General features: G+C 30.7%; 1 protein-coding gene across 2 annotated transcripts; it reads right to left on the bottom strand.

Annotated features, from left to right (window-relative positions):
- Nucleotides 1-671: 671 nt before the first annotated feature.
- LOC148300716 (uncharacterized) lies at nt 672-24,054 on the bottom strand. 2 transcript variants are annotated; one of them, XM_088274387.1, is made up of 6 exons: nt 23,699-24,054; nt 18,920-19,037; nt 14,700-14,872; nt 10,654-10,704; nt 2,930-3,024; nt 672-2,093 (listed from the first exon to the last, which is right to left on the bottom strand). In XM_088274387.1, exons 1-5 carry the CDS (start codon nt 24,030-24,032, stop codon nt 2,951-2,953), a joined length of 750 nt encoding a protein of 249 aa, XP_088130513.1. In that variant the 5' UTR covers nt 24,033-24,054; the 3' UTR covers nt 672-2,093; nt 2,930-2,950. The 2 variants fall into 2 exon arrangements, with proteins under 2 accessions (XP_088130513.1, XP_088130514.1); XM_088274388.1 differs by lacking the exon at nt 10,654-10,704.
- Between the last annotated feature and the right edge of the window lie 295 nt (nt 24,055-24,349).

Genomic DNA, 24,349 nt, shown 5'->3' with positions numbered 1-24,349 from the left:
AAGTGGAGAAATCCAGATATTTGTACAAGTAAACACTTGTGTCCAAATTGATACACCCGGAATGTTGTTATCCTTTTTCTTTTTTTATTATTTTTAATAAACATACACTAACTTCTCCATTTTATTTTACATAAAGTAATTATATTTTTCACCTTGATCCTCATTTAAGCCATCTGTATCATTTCAAGTATATTTCCTATCATCTACAGTGCTGGTATAATTTATTTAACTTAATTTTTTGATAAAACAGACCAACAATTGGTTAAAAAATAACACGTGAAAAAATAAAGCTCAAGCTATCTATACTACGTTGTTAAAGCTTTAACCTAACTTTAAAATAATAGCCCCGGCATAGTGGTTCTCCTTGTTTTTATTTATATTCCTTGTTTATATTACCACAAAGTAACTGCCCAAGCAATTAATAAAATTCTTTTGTAATTTTGAACTTCCCACATACGTTATTTGTATTAAGTATATACCTCTCTTATTTCCAGAAGTCTGGAGCGCAGGACTCATCGCAGTGCCTTCATATAGTTGGGGATCAAGTTAACATGTCGATGCCCTATACACTTTGTATGGATTGGAGTCTGATGGTTTATAATGCAGATTAATAAATACAATAAAACAAATATTTTTTACATTTCTTTATTTAAAGTTAAACCATGAAATGTTACATCAAATTGTGATTAAAATGACCAGAGATATTTATTGGTACATACAATATTTAATTTATGATATCTCAAAAACATTAACAGCATTTTGAAAATATGACAAAAATGATTTTTTTACTTTCTTATTTTTTTCACAATATGCTCTTTTATATACATGTTAAACTCAAATAAAAGAACTATGAATTTATGAATTAATGAGTTAGAAAGTCATGTGAAGATCAAACACGTTTATTTTGTTCTTTGGTTATAAACAGCTAAGACAAAATGGAAATAACTCATCTTTTAAGCACATAGTGATCAACAGAGAAACATTAATTTTTCGACACTGATTTCCATCGCAAAAGCCCACAAAGCATTTAACATACATTCATAGAAACATGATTTTGACACACAAACATGCCACGCCATTGGAAATATATTATTTTAATTCAATTTATACTATTCGTATTAATACATATATAATATATACATCAAAACAACGATAGATGCTTTGGCATTAAGAAGTGTAGGCTTAAGTACTTTTTAAGTGTAACATAAATATTTTATAAATATAATCCTTACCCTGTACAAAGTTCGAAGATAATATAACTTTCCTAAAATGAAGATACAATAATAATACTTATTTTATCCAATGATTTTATTTTATGTACATGATTTGGTTCTCATCGCACTATCGATTAAACAAAAATATTTTTTGGATTTTTACTTTAGCTCTATTTCGATTTAAAAATGTACCATCAAAGGACATGTTATTCAAAAAGTGTTATCACTGTGGGCAAAGACCTTTGCTCGTGAGAGTACCTTATAACGATTTAATAAGTGAAAAGTAGCTAAAAATTTAAGGTAACCATTCAATTTACAAATATTTTATAATAAGCTAAGAAACATTTTTTTTAAATAAAATATTTCATCATGAAAAATAATTACTGAGATATTTAGAGCCATACAAAAAATAACATGATAACGTGTCATTTTTTATCTCAAATAATATTGAACAAGATAATGTTCTCACATATTTATATTAATACAATAAAAAATGTATATTTATTTCATTTAGAAAATCCTGAAATTTTTGATTATTAAAAATAAATAATATTTACATAAAAACCTTTCAAACTTTGGAAACTGAATGACTAGTCTATTTCGTAAACAATTTTTGTAAACTCTATACAATATATTAATAAATATTTGATACTAAAATTAGGTAAAATGTGTTTTCTATTTTTTATAATACAATAAAATAATAAATTAGTAATGTACTCAAGTATTTTTTCCGAACTATGTACAATATTGTCAATCCACAATAATTTCAATTTGGTGCGGTTCTTAGGGTAAATTAATGTCTTTTTTAAACATTTGGTATATAACTCTATTGTAAATCACATAAACCACACATGTACGGTACACCTCGAAAGCTTGCATCTGAAAAAGAAGATAATATTAGCAATTTAATCAAACACAACTAAAATCTCTGAAAAAAGCTCCGAAAAATCTGAATAAATTCAAATACATATAAGTTCGTAAGTTCAACAATTAAAATATCATAAAGCCGTTCATGGATTGCTTTGAAAATTTTATACAATTTTACGTTTGAATACGCGCGTGACTTTTTTTTATTTTTTATTTAATAACACTGAGCTTTGGCTCTGGTTACTGTGGTAACGCATGGCCGGGTAAGGCTAGTTTATCATAAAAAAGAAATAACATAATGTAAACCATTTTTGAGTGAAAATATTTATCACAAAAATTGGAATCATATCATTAATTATTTATTTATTTGAAAAGAAAAGAAATTTTAGACACACGGCAGATTTAATTTTGATTGATGTTTTAATTTTTGTTGGGTTTATATTGTTTAACTATGGGGCTGTGTACACGTCCTTGGTATAATGGTAAGCGTGTTCAGCTACCGTGCTGGAGGTTCCGGGTTCAATTCCCAGAGGGGGTGAAAATAAATATCAGTGATTTTACACTCTAATATTTATTAAATATTACCCTGGACTAGTCCCAGCAACCCAGGAGTGATAACCTTGCCTTCATGTGAGTAACGATTAAGATAACACTGCGTCAATACAAAGTAGTGCCTTATGCACCACCGGGTGTTGATAAGATTAAAAAGAAATATGGGGCTTAATATAGGGTGAGTATTGCAAGTATGACAGATTTTAAGTAATTTTCGAGCATTTGAAAGCTTTAAAAATCTTAATAATAAAAATCAAACTAGAGAAATGTTTAAATTTTAAAATATAAATGTGTACCTTTACAATAACGTCAGCGACTTAAAACAACGCCACCAACACTGGCAAAGCAAGCAGCAACAATACAGCATTACATTTTGGGGCAGCATCCGTTCCTGTTGACAAAGTAATCAGAAATTATTCTTAGAAGAAATGAAAGTCAGTAAATGAAAAAAACTTCTTGCTTAAAAACCAACATTTATATCACTGGCTTGTAGTATTCTGTAATACTATCAGTAGCAAGAATGTTTTTTTTACATATGATGTATACGTATTAGAAATTGGACGCCATTTATTTGCATTGAACATATATGTAGTTATACAGTACTGAAAAGTTATGGTCAGGAGTCGAAATAATCGGCGGGTATGTATGAAGAGATGCAGGAATGCGGATGAATGCAAAAAATGCTTGTAAAGACAGACTGGTATAGCGTTCTATTATCTCTGCGTTCCCCTGTGGGGAAGCGGTCTGGGGATTAGTTAGTTAGTAATTATTTAGAATTCAAGATTTTTACAGACATTTCTTGGTGGAAATGCATTTTGTATAACGAAATAACAACTATGTATTTACATCATAATAAAAATGAAAATGATATTTTCTGGCATTTCTCATGTGTGTGATTATAATCCAGGATTCGGACCTTACATACCAATATAGGAGTTCCTGCTCATTAAAAAGCTTATTTTCAACTCACCAATAGATATCTCTAGTGAAGTTCTAGTGATTCAATAACAATATTTCAAAATAGGTTCATATATATATATATAAATATAGAACTTCCAAGAATTTGAATAGTATGGTTGTCAAAAATGGGTAGAATTGGTGAATGTTACACGTGTGTAAAGTGATCACTTAAACCAGCCCATGGCGGTCGGCAGCCCTGTAAATGCCCAGACTTCCATATTTTTCTTCATCTTTGATGAGATGTCAAAAAATAATATGTATGGTTATAGTTTTTTCCTTATACTTTTTATTTGACCAGTGACCGGGTTTCGTTATTACCGTCATCAGATTGTTGGAAGGCTAGACAAAACTCTTTGTAATATACACAACAAGGCAGGAGTTGAAAAACCAAGATTTTAAATTTAATAAAATTTATTTTATTTATTGTTTCGGCATTAATTATTTATTAATAATTTATTAATTATTTCTTTAATTATTGTAATAAAATTTATATTAATAAAATATATGTGGAAAAGACTATTAAGTTGTTATTTTATTAAATAATTATTAAAGAGATTTTATTTAAATATTGAAAAATTAAATAAAGTATACCACAACATATGATATAAGCGTGTAAAAACGGGTACCTAGACTTTGGATTACTTCGCGCAAAATATTTTTTTAATAATAGGAGCGGTCCACCAACATCGTATGTGTTAAGTTGTGAAAAGAAAAGTTGTAATTTAAATTTTAAAATAAACATAGACAACACATATTTTGCTTACTATAAGAAGATATAAGTATATATGATGTAAATAAATTGTATATAATAGTTTATATTAGTGTAATATAAGCTAATTTAAGAAATAAAAGATAAAAAAAAACATATTCATTAACAATTTATTTTGGTATATTTTGGTATTAAGGTAGTATTTTACAAAACATATGTATTTAAATTTTCGCGTTATTTCACAAAGTTAATACCAAATCAATTATTTTTTTAATGATAAGAATAATTAAAAAAAAAACATACATTTTGTTCAGTTATTGCTTCATTTGAAAATTCATGAAAACACTTGATGGCTTTAAACAACGTGAATTTGAACAATTTGGAATTTCCCTTCTGTTGTAGCCTTAAACTCTGTTGATATTGACAAAACTATTATAATTGATTATTTTTCTTTAAGACTCGAGTATTGTGAAGGGTCTTACAATTATTTTCAAAGCAAATGGAAGTGTTCAAATTTATATCAATCAGTTAGATGTACTTTTATTGACATGTCAAAGCTTGACAGTATTTGAAATACTGATTAAAATCAATATATGTCACTGTCAAACACGCTTTCAACGTGTTTCCATTGTCTTTGACAAATTAAATTATATGTTATCCTTTCCACTATATGAACAGGTGAATATTTTATCAGTAGGTAGGTACATAGAATTTTAAATTGATAAATAACGAACCAAACATCACGCCGCTTTCTGCAGGGGTAGGCAAAGAAAATAGAACACAACACAAATCTGTGTTTGAAAAAAATCTTGGTTTCTTCCACATTCGTGCATCTCCTTATATTCACATATCGCTCACTCCTTTCAAGAATGTCATAAATCAAAAAAAAAATTCAGTAGAACGTTTTTAAAGTTTAAAAATATAATACAATGTATTAAAAATAAATATCAAGCCACTTATTGAACTTTTTACTATGCAACAGATCTTTTAAGGTTTTTTCTCCATTTGAAAAATATTTAGTATACTAAAATAATTGATTAAAAAATACCTTTTCTTCAAAATGCAAAAATAATACTTTCTGCCCTGTAGCGGGTATATATTAAGTTAAAAATATGCCGCTTTTGCTAGAATATAGAACATTTTCTGGACTTTCCGAAAATATTCGTACTTGAAATTAGTGAGCGATATATGGCGATTATTTTGACTCATAACCTGACCATTTTCAAGTCTATGAAATAGTTCATCATGGGATGTTTTCCTTGGCTTTCCTCTGATTCTATTACCAACCAAATTCGCCATATAGATTTGTCAAACTTGGAAATTAAATTTAAAAAAAATTGGATCTGAATAATTTTTTTATGCTGCCTCTGAATTTTTATGATTTATTTTCTTTTCACTATTTTCAGGTAGTTTCAGGGGTTCCTCCACGGACGTGTTTGATGCGAGCGAGAGACCGCGCGGTGAGGGGATGAAGAGGGTGAGTGAAGAATGAGGGCTGCATGAAAGGGAGTGAAGGACCACTCATGAGGCTAAAGGATTGCCGCCAGTGGGGAGCCGCGTAGAGTGGGCCGTCAAAGGTAAGTCAAATAAGCCGCCAAGGGGGTGGTACGGACCAGGTATTACCAACTATTTTTTTTAAATGCCACAATTTTAACCCTTAAGGTCATGATTTTTTTAATTTAAAAAATCTCTGATTACAATAACTTTCATCCCCTTTTGCCTTCTCCATGCTTCACTTCTTTACATTAGAAAAAAAATTGTAAAAAACGATTTGACTGTGTTTTTTTAAAAATATTTATGTGGTAATGTTTTTCATTAAAGGCTAAAAAAGTACTAAATGTCAAGAAAGTACTCACAGCACTATCTAGTTATAAAAAGCCAACATAATTCTAACACCAAGGTACGTGATGAATATGCAAGAGTGTGAATTATAACAATTCCAGGCGACTACAGGATGTTTCAACTGATGTGAAATTGTTGTTTTAGAATTTCAACAGTACTTATACATTCAAGGGTAAAACAATATTTTGAGTGTTTATAAACTATCTGGTCAAATTATAAGCTAAAATAATGAAATTAAAAGGATATTTTCTGGCGTTTCTCATGTATGTGATTATAATCCAGGATTTGGACCTCACATACAAAAATAAGAGTTTCTTCTCAATAATAAAGCCTCTTTATCTCACCAATAGATATGACGGTCGTAAGCCCTATAAATGCCCAAACTTTCATATTCTTCTCCATTTATATTAAGATGTCAAAAAAATAACGCATTAAACGGTTTTAAATTCCTTCTCAAATTAATTTTTCTTGGTAAATAGATATTGATGTGTTTCTTTAAAAATTAAAGAAACCATACTTAATAATATGACTATGACTAAAGGCTTCCTTCAGTTGTTCATGATTCCACTGATAAAAAATAAATGAAATAAATTGGAAACAGCTTCATCCTTCAACTTCAACAACATAACTTTGACTTAGCTTCATATACTGAGTTTAAAAATGATGCGGAATAGATGAAACACTGGTCATAATAGATTTTGGGAAATATGGTATTTACCAAGTAAAATTTTAAAAAAATATCGATAGATAGTACCACAAACTGACTGCCGAATCAATAAATGAAAATAATTTTATTTCATTACAGTTCGTTCAACTTGTACTCACCCACCTTTATATATTTAGTTTATAAAAACATGTGTGATTTAAGAAAATAATTTTAAAAATAAGTTTTTTTTTCAATTTACATTTAAATATTTTTTTGTAAATAATATTAGGTCTATGTTGAGATATTAATAAAAAGCTGATCATTTATTACAATAATTTACATGTTGAGCGAGCAATTTATTATAATCATCCAGTGGGATATCGTTTGTTATTAAATTTATATGAGAGTATTTCAAATACGACGTGAGTTTTTTTTTTACATTGAAATGAACTATAAGAAGTATTTCCATCGAATCATACATAAACGAGGCATAATAAAAATAAAAATAAAGTATTTCTATGTACTTAAGTGCAGACTCTGACACCGTTACTTACATATCACTGGTTTGAAAAATGTCGCACGACGAAAGTCAGTCGAGTTGCAAAAATTGCCGCTATTTCTCTGGGTGGGTTTCAGGTTACAGGCTAATAACAGCGAAAGTATATTCACTTCTACGACTTGTATTTTTCAAATGAATACCTGCGCTTTGAACTCGAAATTGATTTACGGTTTCATGGTTCATTTTAATTAATGTTGTTGATGCAAAAGCTCAGGGCGAAGGGATGAATTGGAGTCCGCTCGAAATATGAAAATTGTTAATTTGAAATGAGGGGTGACAATCGACTGAAATAGCTGACTGAGCGAGGCCACCTTTCCCTGGCGTGATTACCTCTCGCCTAATTGACTGGCGGAGAGTCCTCGCAAGACTGAAGAGGATTGTGGATCTTTGTCGTTTGGGCGGCCTAATGAACCCGCTTTCTGCGAGACAAACAGCCCGCCCTCGGCCTGGGCGGGACGCACTCCGCCCACATTCGATCCACCCTTCCGCTTTTTGAAGTAAGCGGAGAGGCGCTTTTTCCTTTTGACGTGAAATAATTTTCATTTCTCTCATTATGCGATCGCGTCACAGTTTTGTATTAGTCCTCCAGTGAAAAAGTTCCCTAAGCTATTCAGCGATCTGAGGGCGAGACGCCATACAAATGACGTTGCTTACCGAGGCTGCGTATTTTTTTGTCGTTTCGAAGTAAATTCCTTTTTTTAATACATTATCAAGGAAAATCGTCTCTTTGTTAGATTGAATAGATCGTTTTACGATTTTCCTTGAAAAATTCTTTGCAGCCTCTATTTTTAATGTTTAAAAAATGTAAAGAAAGTTTCATTACATTTTTTACTTTCACAGTAATTTATGAGCACTTCAATTATGAAAAAAGATTCTAACATACTTAAAATATTGTTAATAAAATAATTAATTTATTATTAGATTAAAACCAATATTTTTAGCTTTTCCACTTTTTTATTTGACCAGCGACCGGGTTTCGTCGTTACCGACATCATCAGACTGGTATATGGTACTGATGATGTCGGTAACGACGAAACCCGGTCGCTGGTCAAATAAAAAAGTGGAAAAGCTAAAAATATTGGTTTTAATCTAATAATAAATTAAAAATGCAATTCCATCACGAAGTGTCAGTGGATAATATAAATCTATTAATAAAATAATTGGTCAAAATATTGATTGATATGTAAATAATTCGAAAAGAAACTTAAATTCATTTCATGACTGTCTACTAAATAAAAAATATTTACTCAACTTCATCTATGAAAAAATGTGTCCATTGAAGGATATATTGTACATATAGGGTCCGCCATCTAAAGTTTTTTTTTTCAACTAGTGCTTATTTCGTGAATGGTAACACTTAGCTCATGTCTGATTTGACAGATAATTAGTTTTATCCTTCCGCTGAGCGAATATGGTTGTGTATACGCTTGAACAACGCTGGAAAATATTGCGACATTACTTTGAAAATCATGGTAATGTTGCAGAATGTGTGCGAAAATTGCGTACGGTTTTTGGAAGAAGAGAAGCACCGTCAGCTCCGTATGTTCGTTATCTTGTGAAAAAAGTGAAAGAAACTGGCATCCTCATCGATAAACCAAAGCGTGAAAAGCCAAAAACAGTGCGTACACCCGAGAATATCGATGTTGTGGCAGAAAGTGTGCGTGAAGCGCCATCAACATCAATTCACCGTCGTTCTCAACAATTGAACATTTCGGAGACATCATTGAGACGAATTTTGCATAAAGACCTTGGTATGACGCCATACAAAGTCCAATTGGTTCAGGAGTTGAAGCCAACTGACCATCCAATGCGTTTTCGCTTCGCTGAGTGGGCCTGCGATCGACTTACAGAAGATGCCGATTTTGCCAAAAAAATCATCTTTTCGGATGAAGCTCATTTTGATCTTGGCGGGTATGTAAACAAGCAAAATTGTCGTATTTGGGGCACAGAAAACCCGCACGCATACATTGAAAAGCCGGTACACCCAAAACGAGTCACTGTTTGGTGCGGATTTTGGTCCAGAGGCATAATTGGGCCATTTTTCTTTGAAAATGAGCAAGGAGTGGCCGTTACAGTCAATGGCGATCGTTATCGGGCCATGTTGAACGGATTTTTGTTCACAAAAATTGAAGAGGAGGATATTGGCAACATTTGGTTTCAACAGGACGGCGCTACGTGCCACACAGCCGAAGCTAGTTAGTTTTTTTTTTATAGAATTTTCAAAAAAAAAAAGTTATTTGGCGGACCCTTTACAACTGCCGAAGTTTGAGTAGTGTTTACGTCACTCTCTCGTTACCATTCATCGATCACATTGTGTAATACATCTTAAAAACACTACTTCATGACTTCATGACGTGTTTCTTAAATGAAATTGTTACGGTCTCCTATGTAAATATATAAAACAAAAAATATCATTTTTATAATTATTTTCTGAAAGAGAGAGAAAGAAGAAAAGAAGGAATCACAGTGATAATATTTTTAAAAGCGGGCTGAAAGTAAAATTTTATCAGTTATTTAGTATGTGTAAGCCTTTATCAAAATGGTATTACACAAGGTGAACGATGAATGATAAGGGAAGTATTCTTTATTTTTTGACATCTCTTCAAAGATGAAGAAGAATATGGAAGTCTAGGCATTTACGGGGCTGACGACCGTCATAGGCCGGTTTAAGTGATCACTTTACACACGTGTAACATTCACCAATTCTACCCATTATTGACAACCACACTACTCAAATTCTTGGAAGTTCTATATATATGAACCAATTTAGAAACCTTGTTCATGAATCACTAGAACTTCACTAGAGACATCTATCGGTGAGATGTAAAGAAGCTTTTTATTAAGCAGAAACTCTTATATTAGTATGTGAGATCCGAATCCTGGATTATAATCACACACATGAGAAACGCCAGAAAATACCATTTTCATTTTTATTATTAAGCTTATAATTTGACCAGATAATTTATTTTCAACATTTTGAGTGTGTCCAAATACTTGTTCACAAAATTTGGAATATCTCCAATTACAGGAGTTATTTTCATATTATTTTTTGACATCTCATCAAAAGTATTCTTTATTAAGTGTTTATATTAATCATGGGTAAAATGGTAAAAATGATCACTTAAACCATCCCTAAACAAGTCGTAAGCTCTATAAATCCCCAGATTTCCATATTCTACTTCATCTATATTGGGCTATCAATATTAAACTTCATGAGCTTTTGAAAATATGGATTAAATTGGATATCTATAAATTATGTACATAGTGTATTAGGATTCAGTGGGGAATTGAATTCTCTGCTTACCGTGGAACCATGTACCAGCCGCGGACATCTCTTGTGACTTGCCCCTCCGTCCTGTTATTACAAAAAAATATTTAACTAAAATGAAAAAAAAACAAAGTAATAAAAAAGCCTTTTACATAAAGTGCAGGTAATTTGGGTTAAGTATAATATTACATTAATCTCGAAAGTAAAAGAAAATCTCGGATAATAATGGCAGAATTTCAATTGTTTTTAGTAAAAGGATTGTGTGGGTACTTGTAGAAGCACTTAAAAAAATGTATTTAGTTAAAGTTGTTTACTTGTCTAAAGAGAGCTTTTGCAAGTAGAAAAGATTTGAGAAAAAGAATTAATGTGGCCATTCATTAAAAAAACATTGTTTCGGATTTTTGAAAATGATATTGTTTTACAAAAATATTAGTATAAAATCACTTATTGAGATTTGAGTCTACCGGTTTCGAGACGTATGTCTCTTCGTCAGGACAAAACTACACTAGCATGCAAACAATATTATACGTCACTAACGTAGCACTATTCACACACTTACAACTAAACAAAATACTTATCACATGCGTTTTTGGTCAACCCTGAGGACAAACAGGTACTAATGATTACCGAACAACATACACTAACGGCCGGGTTCTTATATGCATAAACGTACTCGTACAATAGTGCTATGGTAGATGCATAAACGTACTCGTACAATAGTGCTATGGTAGTGATGTGTTATCTATAAAGGCGCATTATTTGATTCGACAACATTGGTTAAGCAAGATTTGTCACCATCTATTTTGGACCCCACCCACTCCTTTCAACCTATATAATATAATACTATTATGACAAACATCCATAGTGGATGTTAGACCTCGACCTTTACTGTTTGTTGCTCGGGAATCATTAGATTCGACTAAAAACGCATGTGATTAATATTATATTAAGTCGCTGGAAGGTAAACAGTGTTATGGTAGTAACGTGAAGTATTGTTTCCATGCTAGTTTAGTGATTATCCTGACGAAGAGACGGGTGCGTCTCGTAACCGGTGGAATAACATTTTGGTGAGTGGTTATATACTAACCAAAAACCACATACATATATACATATATACTAACCACAAAGTAAATGCCCTTAAAAATTAAAAATATGAATAATATAATTAATTACACATTTTTTTACAAAAATCGCTATTTCGTTATTTAGAAAGACTTGATAAAAATATTTGCAAATAAATTGTAAGAAATGATTTTTAAAAATATTCAACGTAAAGCGTAGCACTCTTTAGCCGAATATTAAAATGTCCTTATTCATACAAAAAATAGTAAACATAACACCCCGAGCTTATAGTCTACCGGTTTTGAAACGTACTCGTCTCTTCATCAGGACTTCTCCTTTAGTTTACGTTACTTTTCAGTACAACTAATAATGCATGTAATAAGAATTTTGTATAGTTGTAAAAGTGTAAATAGTGCTATCATGAACAGATTGTGGATAGTTTTGCTTTAATGTTTAAGTAGTTATAGTCCCGAAGAAGAGACAGACATGCCTCAAAGTTGATAAACTAAAACTTGGGATTGTACTTGCATAACTGTTAAAATGTCTATTTATTAAGTTGAATTTAAATTTAAAAATAAAATACTTGCATAAGATCACTTTTGAGCTTATTAATGTAAACACGACTAATTTTGAAAACATTTATAGTTCTCAAAACTAGTGGTATTTACATTGATAAACTAAAAAGTAATGTTAAACAACTATTTTATTGTTATATTTAAATTGTCATGTTTTCCCACAAAGTTAAATTTATATTAAATACCAAATCAATAAATAATATCAAGTTGAATACTAAAATTGAATGTCTCTGTTTCTGAGTTCAAACCCACTCTACTAAAATTTGTAATATTTACATCTTTTAAATTGAGAGCCGCTTAGGCTTTCAAAAGTCGTATGAAATTGAAATATTTTAAAACATAATAAAACTCAAAAAAAGTATAGTTAAAAATTCGATTGAAATGAAATCCTTCGACAAATAGGCTGATAACCCCCGGATAAAGCAGATATAAGTACCGAATACGGGCAAGACGATCCTAAGTACAAACTTAACTTTCCGCTACATCGGTAATCTTTCCAAACATTTAATTTCGATTTAATTTAAGCAAAGCCTTTGATGTAATGTTCTGAAAGCGGTTCAAAGAAAATCGATTTATCTACTTAGCTTTTTATTAAAGCCATCAAAAATGGGGCTTCAGTATCGCAGATCTAGATAACAAGGAAATTATCGACGAATATAAAACGTACTTTTATTGAATTCCCAGCTCCGTTTTCCACCGTAAATCAAAATTCCTGGCAAGATTCAGCGATTCCGGCGCTCTTTTCTAGATTCCCCATAATCCTCAGATTACTATCCTATTTTATTTTGTTTCAACCATATAAATATCTCGGAGAAAAGCACAAAACATTTCCGCTTCAATCATTAAATTAAAATGTTAAAAATATGTGCTACAAAACGCGAATGTTTTTGCCTAGAATTTTCATTCATGAATTAAATATAAAGAGTAAATCCACTCACGAGTAGGCATAGGCTATGAAACATAAAAAGTTGAAGCCTGAGTAGGGTCATGATAAGCGGTGATGCATAAGCCGTAGCTAGATTTAAGAGTCACTTGGACGTTAGATTATTTAAAAAAAATGTGCTATGAAATTTAAAATAAGATAACACTTTTTTTCAACTAAAACGAGTTTATTCGTTCCATCGAGATTTAAATAAAACAATAACAATAACATTAAACATTAATGCACATTTGTAAGTATAAAATGTACATTTTCAACATTTTAAGTGTGTTCAAATACTTGTTCGCAAATCTGGATTATCTCCACTTTGTTTGAGTTATTTTTACTTTTTTGAAATCTCAAGTTTGAAGTCTTACTACTCAAAATACTTATCTCAATGTTGAGACGTCAAAAAATTGTTTGATGTAGATCTTCATATGTGTTCCAAAGCACACATTTGTGTAAATATTACTTAATTTGAAGATGAAGGGTACTGTTTCTTAAAACGACAAAGAAGTCTAAACGACAAAGAAGTCTAATAAACTCATTGAAGATCGAAAACAAAGCATTTCAATTATCAATAATTTGATTTACATTTTCCCATAAACGATACGGAACCAATAAACGATGAAATATGAAAATAATATATTTTGGTTTCTATAGGGAGAATGTTTAGATCCACATCTAAATAGGTATACCGGCAAACCAATATAAGTTGACTTCAAAATCCAATTCCTTTTTGTGTAACCATACCTGAACTCAATAAATAGTGCATAAGGCATTGAATTCTACTAACGCAAATTTATTTTAATAATTAACTACTAAAATTCAATAAGATCAATTGTGCACTTTAAGGTGATATAAAATAAATATTGAAGTAAAAAAAACAATATTGATTTTGAAATTAAATAAATCTTAGAATAAAAATAACCGATATTTACCATATACCCCTTCTAGGATTCGAAACGGGACCTTCATCAAGCTAGCCACAAAAGTCAGCTCGATTTATTTTTAGCATTTAATATAAATATATATATACATACATACATAAATACAAATACAAATAAATATGTATATAAATATATATTTATATATATATATATATATATATATATATATATATATATATATATATATATATATATATATATATATATATATATATATATATATATACATATATATATATATATATATATATATATATATATATATATATATATATATATATATATATATATATATATATATATATATATATATATATATATATATATATATAAATATATATATATATATATATATATATATATATATATATATATATATATATATATATATATATATATATATATATATATATATATGTATATATATTTATATATATATATATATATATATATATATATATATATATATATATATATATATATATATATATATATAATTATTTAATTGATTGAAAGCCAATAAGTTTTCATTGAATCTCTGCTGAAGGATGTTTAAGAATGTAGTGTATTGTTTACCTGGATAGTATATGGCTTCCTTCTTCACAATGTAGTTGGCCTGTGGTATTCTTAGTTCACACACAAACTCCGTAGGAGAAGGGAGCATTTCATCCCTCAGAAGTACCCACGACACTGCATCAAACCGACCCCCAGAGGGTGTAATGGAGGTAGAGATTCCATCCAAACGACCACTGCAGAAATAAAAAGGAAATTATCGTTTTACTAAACTACAATTCATTGTTCATTTAGATTGAAAAAAATATTTGTTCAAAGGTGTCTCAACTTGATTCGAAAAAAGTATCATTTAAAAAAATGACATCTCTTCCATAGGGTGGATAATCCAGTATCCGATATAAAAATAATTTCAATATTAAAAAAAATACATTGACAACCTATTATTAATTATTCGAAAACAACTCATTTCTTGTTATTCATATAATTATTTTTATTAAATAGTGGATATTAAAAACAATAAAATATCGTATACTCTTATTAACCTTATACTATACAATGACTGAAAACGCATGAAAAAATATTTTGTTTGTACTCGTACTATGTAAAAATAAAGTAGGCAAATATGCAATCTTAAAAAAAGCAAGTGCATACATAATGAAAATTTGGTAAAATCTTTAAAAGTTATAAAAATCTTAATTTAATTTATTATTGACCCTGCGGATGATTTATGAATTATAATGGGTGTCTTAATTTGAGATAAGTCAACCGGGTTTCGTCGTTTTCGTTACACTGTCTGATGATGTCGGTTACGACAAAACCCAAACTGGTCGAACAAAATATATGCGAAATAACTATATAGTTATAATCTTATCATTTCAAATGCAGTTCCACTAAGAAATGTCAGAATAAAACTAAAAACGTTAAAAATTAATTAAATGTTAATCATAATTTTCCTAAGAAAGATGAATAATTTTACATTCCGATTTCCTCTGTTCAGTTTTCCTCCTTACCGACATTCCTTCCTCCCTTAATTTACATAAAACCTTCGGACGTGTATTCTTACGTAAAGCGTTTCGAAACGGTTTGTTCCAATTATTGCAGATAGAATTTTCATAATGGTTATTTCCTCCTTACTGAAATAGCGTGGCTTTTCAACTTGATTCGTGACGGTAACGAGCTCACCACATAAAATCGTTTTCTACTGTAATTAACGATAATTGGATGTAATTCGTTTGATTTCAATTCAAAGCCATGTTAAAAGACTTTAACAAATAATTGATCAGCGATATTTTACCGAATTCTAACGATAATAATGAGCAAGTATGTCGTCGGATCTTCATTAGGGACCCTCGTTAATATATTATTTAATGACGAACTATTTGAATCAAAGCCAGCTCTACATAAATACATTGAAACGTATTTTTTTCCAACCCTTATCCGCACCCAATGGTGCACAGGGCACTGCATCATATTGAAGCAGTGTTATCTTGATCGTTTCTTACATGAAGGCAAGGTGATTACTCCCGCGCTTCAGAGACTAGTCCAGGATGATATTAATTAAATATTAGAGTGAAAAATCATTTTATTTTTATTTTTAACCTCCCTTAAGAATCGAACCCGGGTTCTCCAGCACGATAGCTAAACACTGCTAACCATTACACCACCGCACCGAGGCGAACTTTTTGATTAATATGCGAAAACTACAACAACAAAAAAAGTTTTTTATAATGAAATATTAATTTATTACCATTCTTATACAAACGTTCCGAAAGCTCATTTGCAAGTTTTTCATTTTTGTTGAAGTCTAAGCATCGTAGGGCTTAAAATTATATTTTTGTATATATTTTTAAACAAAACAAAACATCCCGTGTAATGAAATTTTGTTTACCTACGTATATTACTTCACATGTTTGAACATATTATGTAAAAAGCGGAAACATTTTCGTATTGAAAGCGGGCAGTTAAAAAAAGTATGTAGGTTAAAATTAAATTTCATTTTGTATCTTAGAAAAATTATGTACTCGCTTTGAAGTCACAAACAAAAGAAAGCTGGAGTTCAAAGAGCGCCATTGAAAATAACCTCCGGTATTGAATATAATATACCGACAACTAAGGAAAGGAACGTGCCATCTCAGGATTTTTAGTTTTATTTAGAGAGAAAGAATTATATAATACAGGTGGCGCAAAATTAATCACCCTATTGAAATATGTTATAATTTTTGCGAATGACATCGTATATCAATCATATTCAACATTTGTGAACTAGACAGCTGCAGTTCACAAACAGAATGATAAAACGGGCACAAATCTGTATCAACACTGGCGGCAGCCACCTGAGAGAAACCAATTAAGTGTGGCTCAAAATAAATAATTCAATTTTTGATAAACTTTTTTTATAAAATGAATTTTTTTCTTGAGTGATGGAAATCTTTATTCGCAAAATTAATTATTTAATTTTTAAAATACAGTTTTATTAAATGAAAAAAAAGACTGAGGAAACACATGACAAAAATTGAATTACATGACTCCCCAGTATGCAGATTTTATATGGAGGATAACGAAACGGCAATCCACATTCTCTATAATTGTGACGCAAACGCTCGCAAACGAAGTCACATCCTTGGAGTACCTCTACTGGACTCAGAGAAGGTGAAGCTCTTACCACCAAGACAGGTCGTAAGTTACATGACACACGTAGGTCTTGGGAGTGAGCTGTGATATAGAGGGAGGTCACAATAGACCTAATATGGTCGCAGTGATATAAGAGATGCAAGATCTATTGACCTCAAAAAAATGAAAAAAAATGTTTGATGGAATTCTTTATTTGAACTTTTACATTTTTTTGGTTAAGTGGAAAGGTGATATTTTTCAAGTGTTTTATATATTTTTTTTTTATATACTGCAGGTGTTTAGTTCACAAATATCAAATATAATTGATGAACAAAGTCATTTATTATAACTGCAGACAGTTGGTAGAACTCCATATTGAATTGTTGGGTAATATATTCAAAATTAAACAAGGTTTATTTGGTTGAATTCTACACTTATTTTTGTACATGTTAATACGTGACTTGTTTCGCCTTCTCAGGACATTATCAAACACTGACTAAAAATATTTACAAAATGTCCTTATATACTACATATAATGATGGGTATTTCGGTGGGTAACGTGGATTTCTAATGGTAAAATTCATAACAAACTATCATAGGATTGCTAATGGTAACATTCATAACAAACACACAACATTCATAGAAATCCACATTAACCACCTAAATAAACACCATTATATGTACTACTAGACCTAATAATAGCAATTATTGTTAGTATATAAGAACATTTGTACATATTTTTAGTCAGTGCTTGATAATGTCCTAAGAAGAAACGCGTCACGTATTAACATATATGGTACATAAATAAATTTAGAATTCAATCCAATAAACCTTGTTTTATTTTGGATATATTACTCAACAAATCAAAGTCATTTGCAAAAAGTATAGCATCTTTCGATAGGGTGATTAATTTTGCGCCACCCTGTATAATGTGTCGAAATATTTCCTTCCAACTTTGCTGAAATCACGATACATATCGTGCCTCATGCTGTTCCAGCCTTCTACCTGAAATACTCCATTTGCATATTTATTATATGCGCCGCTTGTATCAGAACGGGGAGCGCATATTTTTCTATTTGTCCATAACAAACGTTAATATATTTATGCTTGAGAATTCTGCCACTTTAGCCGACACGTTATTTTTGTGGTATTCTAATATTTGCTAGCGGGGAACAGGTAAATAAAACTGTAAGCGCCCGCTCTGCGGGTGTTAGGTTAACTTTTCATAAATTTATTTTAGCGTGTTTACTTTCCTATTCGATTTAAACTCGGATCTTGTTTATTTTAAAGGCGTGCCTTTCAACCCCTACCCACATTCGCGAGTTTCAAAATATTAAATGATTTTGAAATTTGCAAAATTTTATAATCATTCCACTTTCTGGTTGCTTAGATAAACACGGTGTATTTAGTTTTTTTAATTTTTTCAAACATATTTAAAACAAAATAATTAAAAGATACACATTAAACAAGCCAATTATAGTTAACCACAGAAACATAAAGATTAGTACAAAATATTAAGTGTAGATCTAGCAAATGAATGAATGTGTGTGTGTGTGTGTGTGTGTGTGTGTGTGTGTGTGTGTGTGTGTGTGTGTGTGTGTGTGTGTGTGTGTGTGTGTGTGTGTAAATGTCAACTTAACAAAAATATTTTCATTTAAAAGTAATTTGCATACCTGTCAGGTGTCGTGATAGTAATATTTGGCCTAGGGTACATCCCGTCGGCGGAGCACATCACTCTGACTGAGTCTTCTTGCTGTTTGTCCTGCACCAGCCTGAAGTTTCTTTCTGGAACTAAACGAAAAACCAAAATCAGAGTTTTCATAAAAAAAGCATTTCAATAAATTAAATTAAAAACAGTTTTACTTAGTTAGTTCCACTTTATAATGTATCATTCTAATAGTGGTATTAAGTAAGTAAAACATAATTAGTTCATAATTCAAAATTTGCAGCTACCAAATGTGGTGCGAGTAAAAAATGATTAATACTCTAATCATTAAATAATGGGAACATTTTTACTTATTTCAAAAAATTATCAAATATATAGTATTATAAAATACTTTGATGGTCGAACGTTTTAAAATGTCGAATCAATCAATGAAATAAAAAAAACAGTGTTAAACGTAATGACACATCACTCAATAGGTCTCCGGTCTAACTATTTTTATTTTTTTTAAAGAGAATTTATTAATTCTACATTAAGGTTTTTTGTTTATTTTTTATTTATTTAAAAGGGAATCAATTGACTCTATAAGGAGGATTTTTGTTTATTATTTTATTTGGAAAAGAATCATGTAGAATTAATTGACCCTCTTAATTGTATTATATTTAACATCTTTTTTTTTTAACGATACATACATTCATTTCAAAGCATCTCTAATTTGGAAGTGTATTTTTGTAAAAAAAGCTCTTAAAATACGTCTCAGTTCATGTGAAACATAGAACTCGTAATAATAACACTCAATAAGTCTCCGGTGTAACTAAGAAAAACATTTTTAGAAAGTGTACTATACTCGTACATACATATTTTCAGTCTTCATGTTTATAAAGAGCGAATAAATAAATTATTTCAAAATATTTACGGTACAAAAATAATGCGTTAAATAACAAAATACCTGGTCCTTTTATGAACACTGACATAAAATATTGGTTTAATAAATCACCATTATCGTTAGAATAACTGGTAAATTTATTACTGAAAACTAATGCCATAAGTTGAACAAACCGCTTTCAATTTAGCATGTTCATTAATTGCCATAATTCTAGGAAATTACTCAAGCAGAAACTCGACTGAAAAACCGACCCAGTGTCCTACAGAATGGTGTACTTATTACAGTATCTTGTCACACGAAAAACTCAGATACCGAGTAACTTAAGCTTTTACCTTAGCTAAAAAAGTTTCTAGAGGTTTTACGAACTACATTCATACGACCTACTAATCTTGTTCCTTAAAAAAATATCTTATCTTATCAATGGTTTCTCTGCTAATTAAAACTTTTATTTTTTAAGGTTAAGTTATTAAGTATTGTGTTTTGTAAAAAAATACATTATTCATTTTACGTTAATCTTGGTTATCTATTTATTTATAAACAAGTAACCGAGTATTTTAAATTCTGTGATTGGCGATCGAACGAAATAACGAATTACAATAATTAAAGAAAACACTTTGTTTTTACCACTTGAGTTTAATATGTAAACTCAAGTGGTAAAAACAAAGTGTTTTCTTTAATTATTGTAACATGTCTTACCACAAAGTTAATGCCGAAACAATAAATAAAATAACGAATTCTTTAAAATCAGTCGACAATTGATTCCGACTTTTGCCCTTTATGGAATATCCATACTGTAAATTCTCGAAACTACTATATGGTATATATGACACTTTCAAATGCTTGTTTTTACTTCGTAGATATGGTTTATTTATAAATATTAATAAATATTTTTACCATCCACTATTTAAAAATAATTTAAATAATGTGAATAATACTAAATGAGCTTCCTTAAACGCTTCAGTATAACCTGACAAGAAATATTCTTAAATTTAATCAAGAAAAATATAAAAGCAAGCATTTTTACATCCTAAATATCACGGAAACCATTTGAATATAAAATATAGGCACTGAAAGATAATCTTGAAATGTGATTATGTAAAAGGCCTCGGAAAAACAGATGCCTCACAGAAAGCCATTCCATAAACGGCTCTGCAGAAAGCGACGGTAGGGCGTTACCATTTGGTATACTATTACCTATGACTGTAGATATCAACCCTTAAATTAAGGGTGATTCCATGTGACTTACATGGAGGAATAAACTTTTTGAATGTCTAAACCGGTAATTTTCACTTTGTGCTTTAAACTCAAAGGATTGCGCAGATCGGTAAACGCTTTAATTTGAACGCGCTGTCGTATTTAAGTATCAATTTTAGTTTTGTGAAATTAATTAGTTATTTATTTAATTGTCGCGAGTGAAGAAAGGATAGTAAAACAAATTTATGAGGCAAATTTGGTTGGTAATAGAAGCAGAAGAAGATCAAGTAAAACTCATCATTATAAAGTATTTCAAATACTTAAAAGTACTAACTACTTCAAAGAAAGTACTTTGAAGTAAATTACTAAAAAGTAGTCGGAATAATCGGCGGGTTGTAAAAGGCGATGGATGAATTCGGAGGAGACGACGATTGTTTGCAAAGATATATTGGCGTAGCGTTCTATTCTCTCTGCCTACCCCTGCGAGGAAGCGGCGTGATGGTTAGTTAGTTATTTATAAAATTTATAATACACAGGTTTTGCTTCTTACCATCTTTTTGTTAAAAAAGGTACAATAGTTGATAAAATAAAGAAAAAAAGTGGTAAATACAATGTTTGTGTTTTAAGAATTGTTTGAACAAAATATATTGTTTTTTCCACAGAAAAAACATCCCTAATGCTCAGTTAAAAATATGTTAAATTTAAAATGTCGGCAACCCCTTCTGCTGATGCTGTCATCCTCGTCTAATTTGACGTGATTTGGAGTGGAAGGGAGCGAGAGTCTGCTTTACTACTCACCCTTCACACACACACATCATATCCATCCACTCTGACGGTTCGCGGTGGCGTGGCAGGCAATACACTAACAGGTGTTATGGGCATGTAAATATTTAACACGTGTTAAAAATAGAAGCGAGAAAGTTAATGCACGGCTGAAATTTTAACCCTTAGCGCTCAAGAGCCGCCATAGAGGCGACACACATAGTTCTGCTTATTACTCGAGTGCCGCTATTATGGCGCCACGAAATAAAAGTGTTCATACTCAAAAATGCGGTTGACTTTTCAATACAATTAAACCATAATCAATTATATATAAAATATAAAACCCTTATCCGCACCCCAATGGTGCATAGGGCACTGTGTCATATTAACGCAGTGTTATCTTAATCGTTTACACATGAAGGAAAGGTGATCAGCCCTCCGCTTAAGGTACCAGTCCATGGTAATATTGAAAAAATATTACAGAATCAATTAAGTCCAATTAAATAGTAATATGCTTAAAAATTTGATTATGTTACTAAATATTTAAAAAAAACTAAGTAACATACTTAAACGTAGCTCCAGTATATTTTATCGATATGTTTATCTAGACAGACTGAAACAGCATTTGCTAAATTGGTTTAAATATCGAGATAGAAGCATGAATAATGCAAACGATTTCCTTAATTATAATATTATATTCCGAAATAGTAGCAGTATCGCATTCAAAGCAAGCTGCAACCGTTTGCCCTGATTTGTTAATTCCTCACGTATCCAAAATTAGACGTAGAATTGCATCTGTTGTTCGGGGGGATGATGCTACTAGAAAACAAGAAGCGGGGTAGAACGGAGAACAAACAACCCTCTACCCTGTATTATTGACGATTCCTTCCCCAGACTCCATGCATAATTTATATTAAAGCAATCAAGTGAAGCGCAGACTACTGTACGAGGATGTTACACAACACGTCGGGCGAATTTATTAGATGTTGACATGTTATACCATGAGTCTTTAGCTTCAACATGTATTTATTTTATTTTGTTTTAGTTTCTTTATGTACATCATTACAAATTATAATAATCTGCACTCACTGAGTTACCCCGTGCCGAGGGCACATTTTATAATATTTATTTATAAAGCTATACGAAATAAAAAGGGTTATGATATGCCCAAATGATGCGGTCTACAGATCTATCTACTTCCACTATGCATTTATGAATAGCTCTTTTGTATTTTAATTGATTGATTCGGCTATATTATTCACTTTGGGATAAAATATTTAAATTTTTTTATTTAAGTTTCACTTAGTAAATACCACTATTTCTTAAAACCTGGATCGGAGGGCATGTATGACTAGATGTATGGATGTATATATATATATATATATATATATATATATATATATATATATATATATATATATATATATATATATATATATATATATATATAAATATATATATATATGTATATATATATAAATATATATATACATATATATATATATATATATATTTATATATATATATATATATATATATATATATATATATATATATATATATATATATATATATATATATATATATATATATATATATATATATATATATATATATATATATATATATATATATATATATATATATATATATATATATATATATATATATATATATATATATATATAAACCAATTTAGAAACATTTTTCTTGAACCAATAGAACTTCTCTAGAGACATCTATTGGTGAGATGAAGAAAGGCTTTTTATCAATCAGAACCTGAAATTTGGCGGTGTCAAAAGTCTGCGTAATCGGAGGGCATGTATGACTAGATGTATGGATGTGAAGGAGGCGAGGAGTGTATGTCAGGACAGAAGAGTTTGGCGTTTCATCCTCTCTGTCTACCCCTGCGGGGAAACGGTGTGATGATAGTAGTAGTCAACTTACCGAACACAGTCATGTGTTTAGTTCTCTTCTCCTCAGCCATGAAGGTAGACACGACACACGTGTACTCTCCTGACAGCTCCGTGCCAGGATTGACTATCCTGAGCGCCCTGTGCGCCTTGTAGGCGTCCTCGGACACCCTGTAGCTGAGGTCCAGCTTGCCGCGCAGGATGCCCAGCTCCTGCGGCTTCTTGGGCGGGATCCATTGGTACACGGGTTGCGTCTTGTTCATGAAGAACCACTTCACCACCAGGCCGGCCGTGTCCTCGGTCACGTAGTCGCAGTCCAGCACCACGGAGTCCTGGCCACCCATCTGGATTATCTCAGGGACTTTCATGTCGATTATCTTCACGGCGTTCACACCTGCGAAAAAAAGAGGAAAAAATGACTGATTAAAACTCTCATATTATTTTTTGACATCTCATCAAAGATGAAGAAGAATATAGAAGTCTGTGCATTTACGGGGCTGATAATATTCACATACTGATAATAAATTGATTAAAACTCTTCTTATCGTCAATTGTTTACTTTGTGTTATACCACTTTTATAAACACATATTCATGACTACCGGTTTGAGAAAATCATTCCATCATCAAGTCATTATGATAAAATTATTACGATTAGACATTTGTTTAAAAATAAAACTGATTTAA

Source organism: Brachycentrus maculatus, unplaced genomic scaffold, assembly GCF_059751285.1.
Source record: "Brachycentrus maculatus isolate JH-2025_06_01 unplaced genomic scaffold, ASM5975128v1 h1tg000666l, whole genome shotgun sequence".
Lineage (NCBI taxonomy): Eukaryota > Metazoa > Arthropoda > Insecta > Trichoptera > Brachycentridae > Brachycentrus > Brachycentrus maculatus.
The sequence above is the reverse complement of the archived record's forward strand: the minus strand, read 5'-3'. Positions and strand labels throughout refer to the sequence as shown.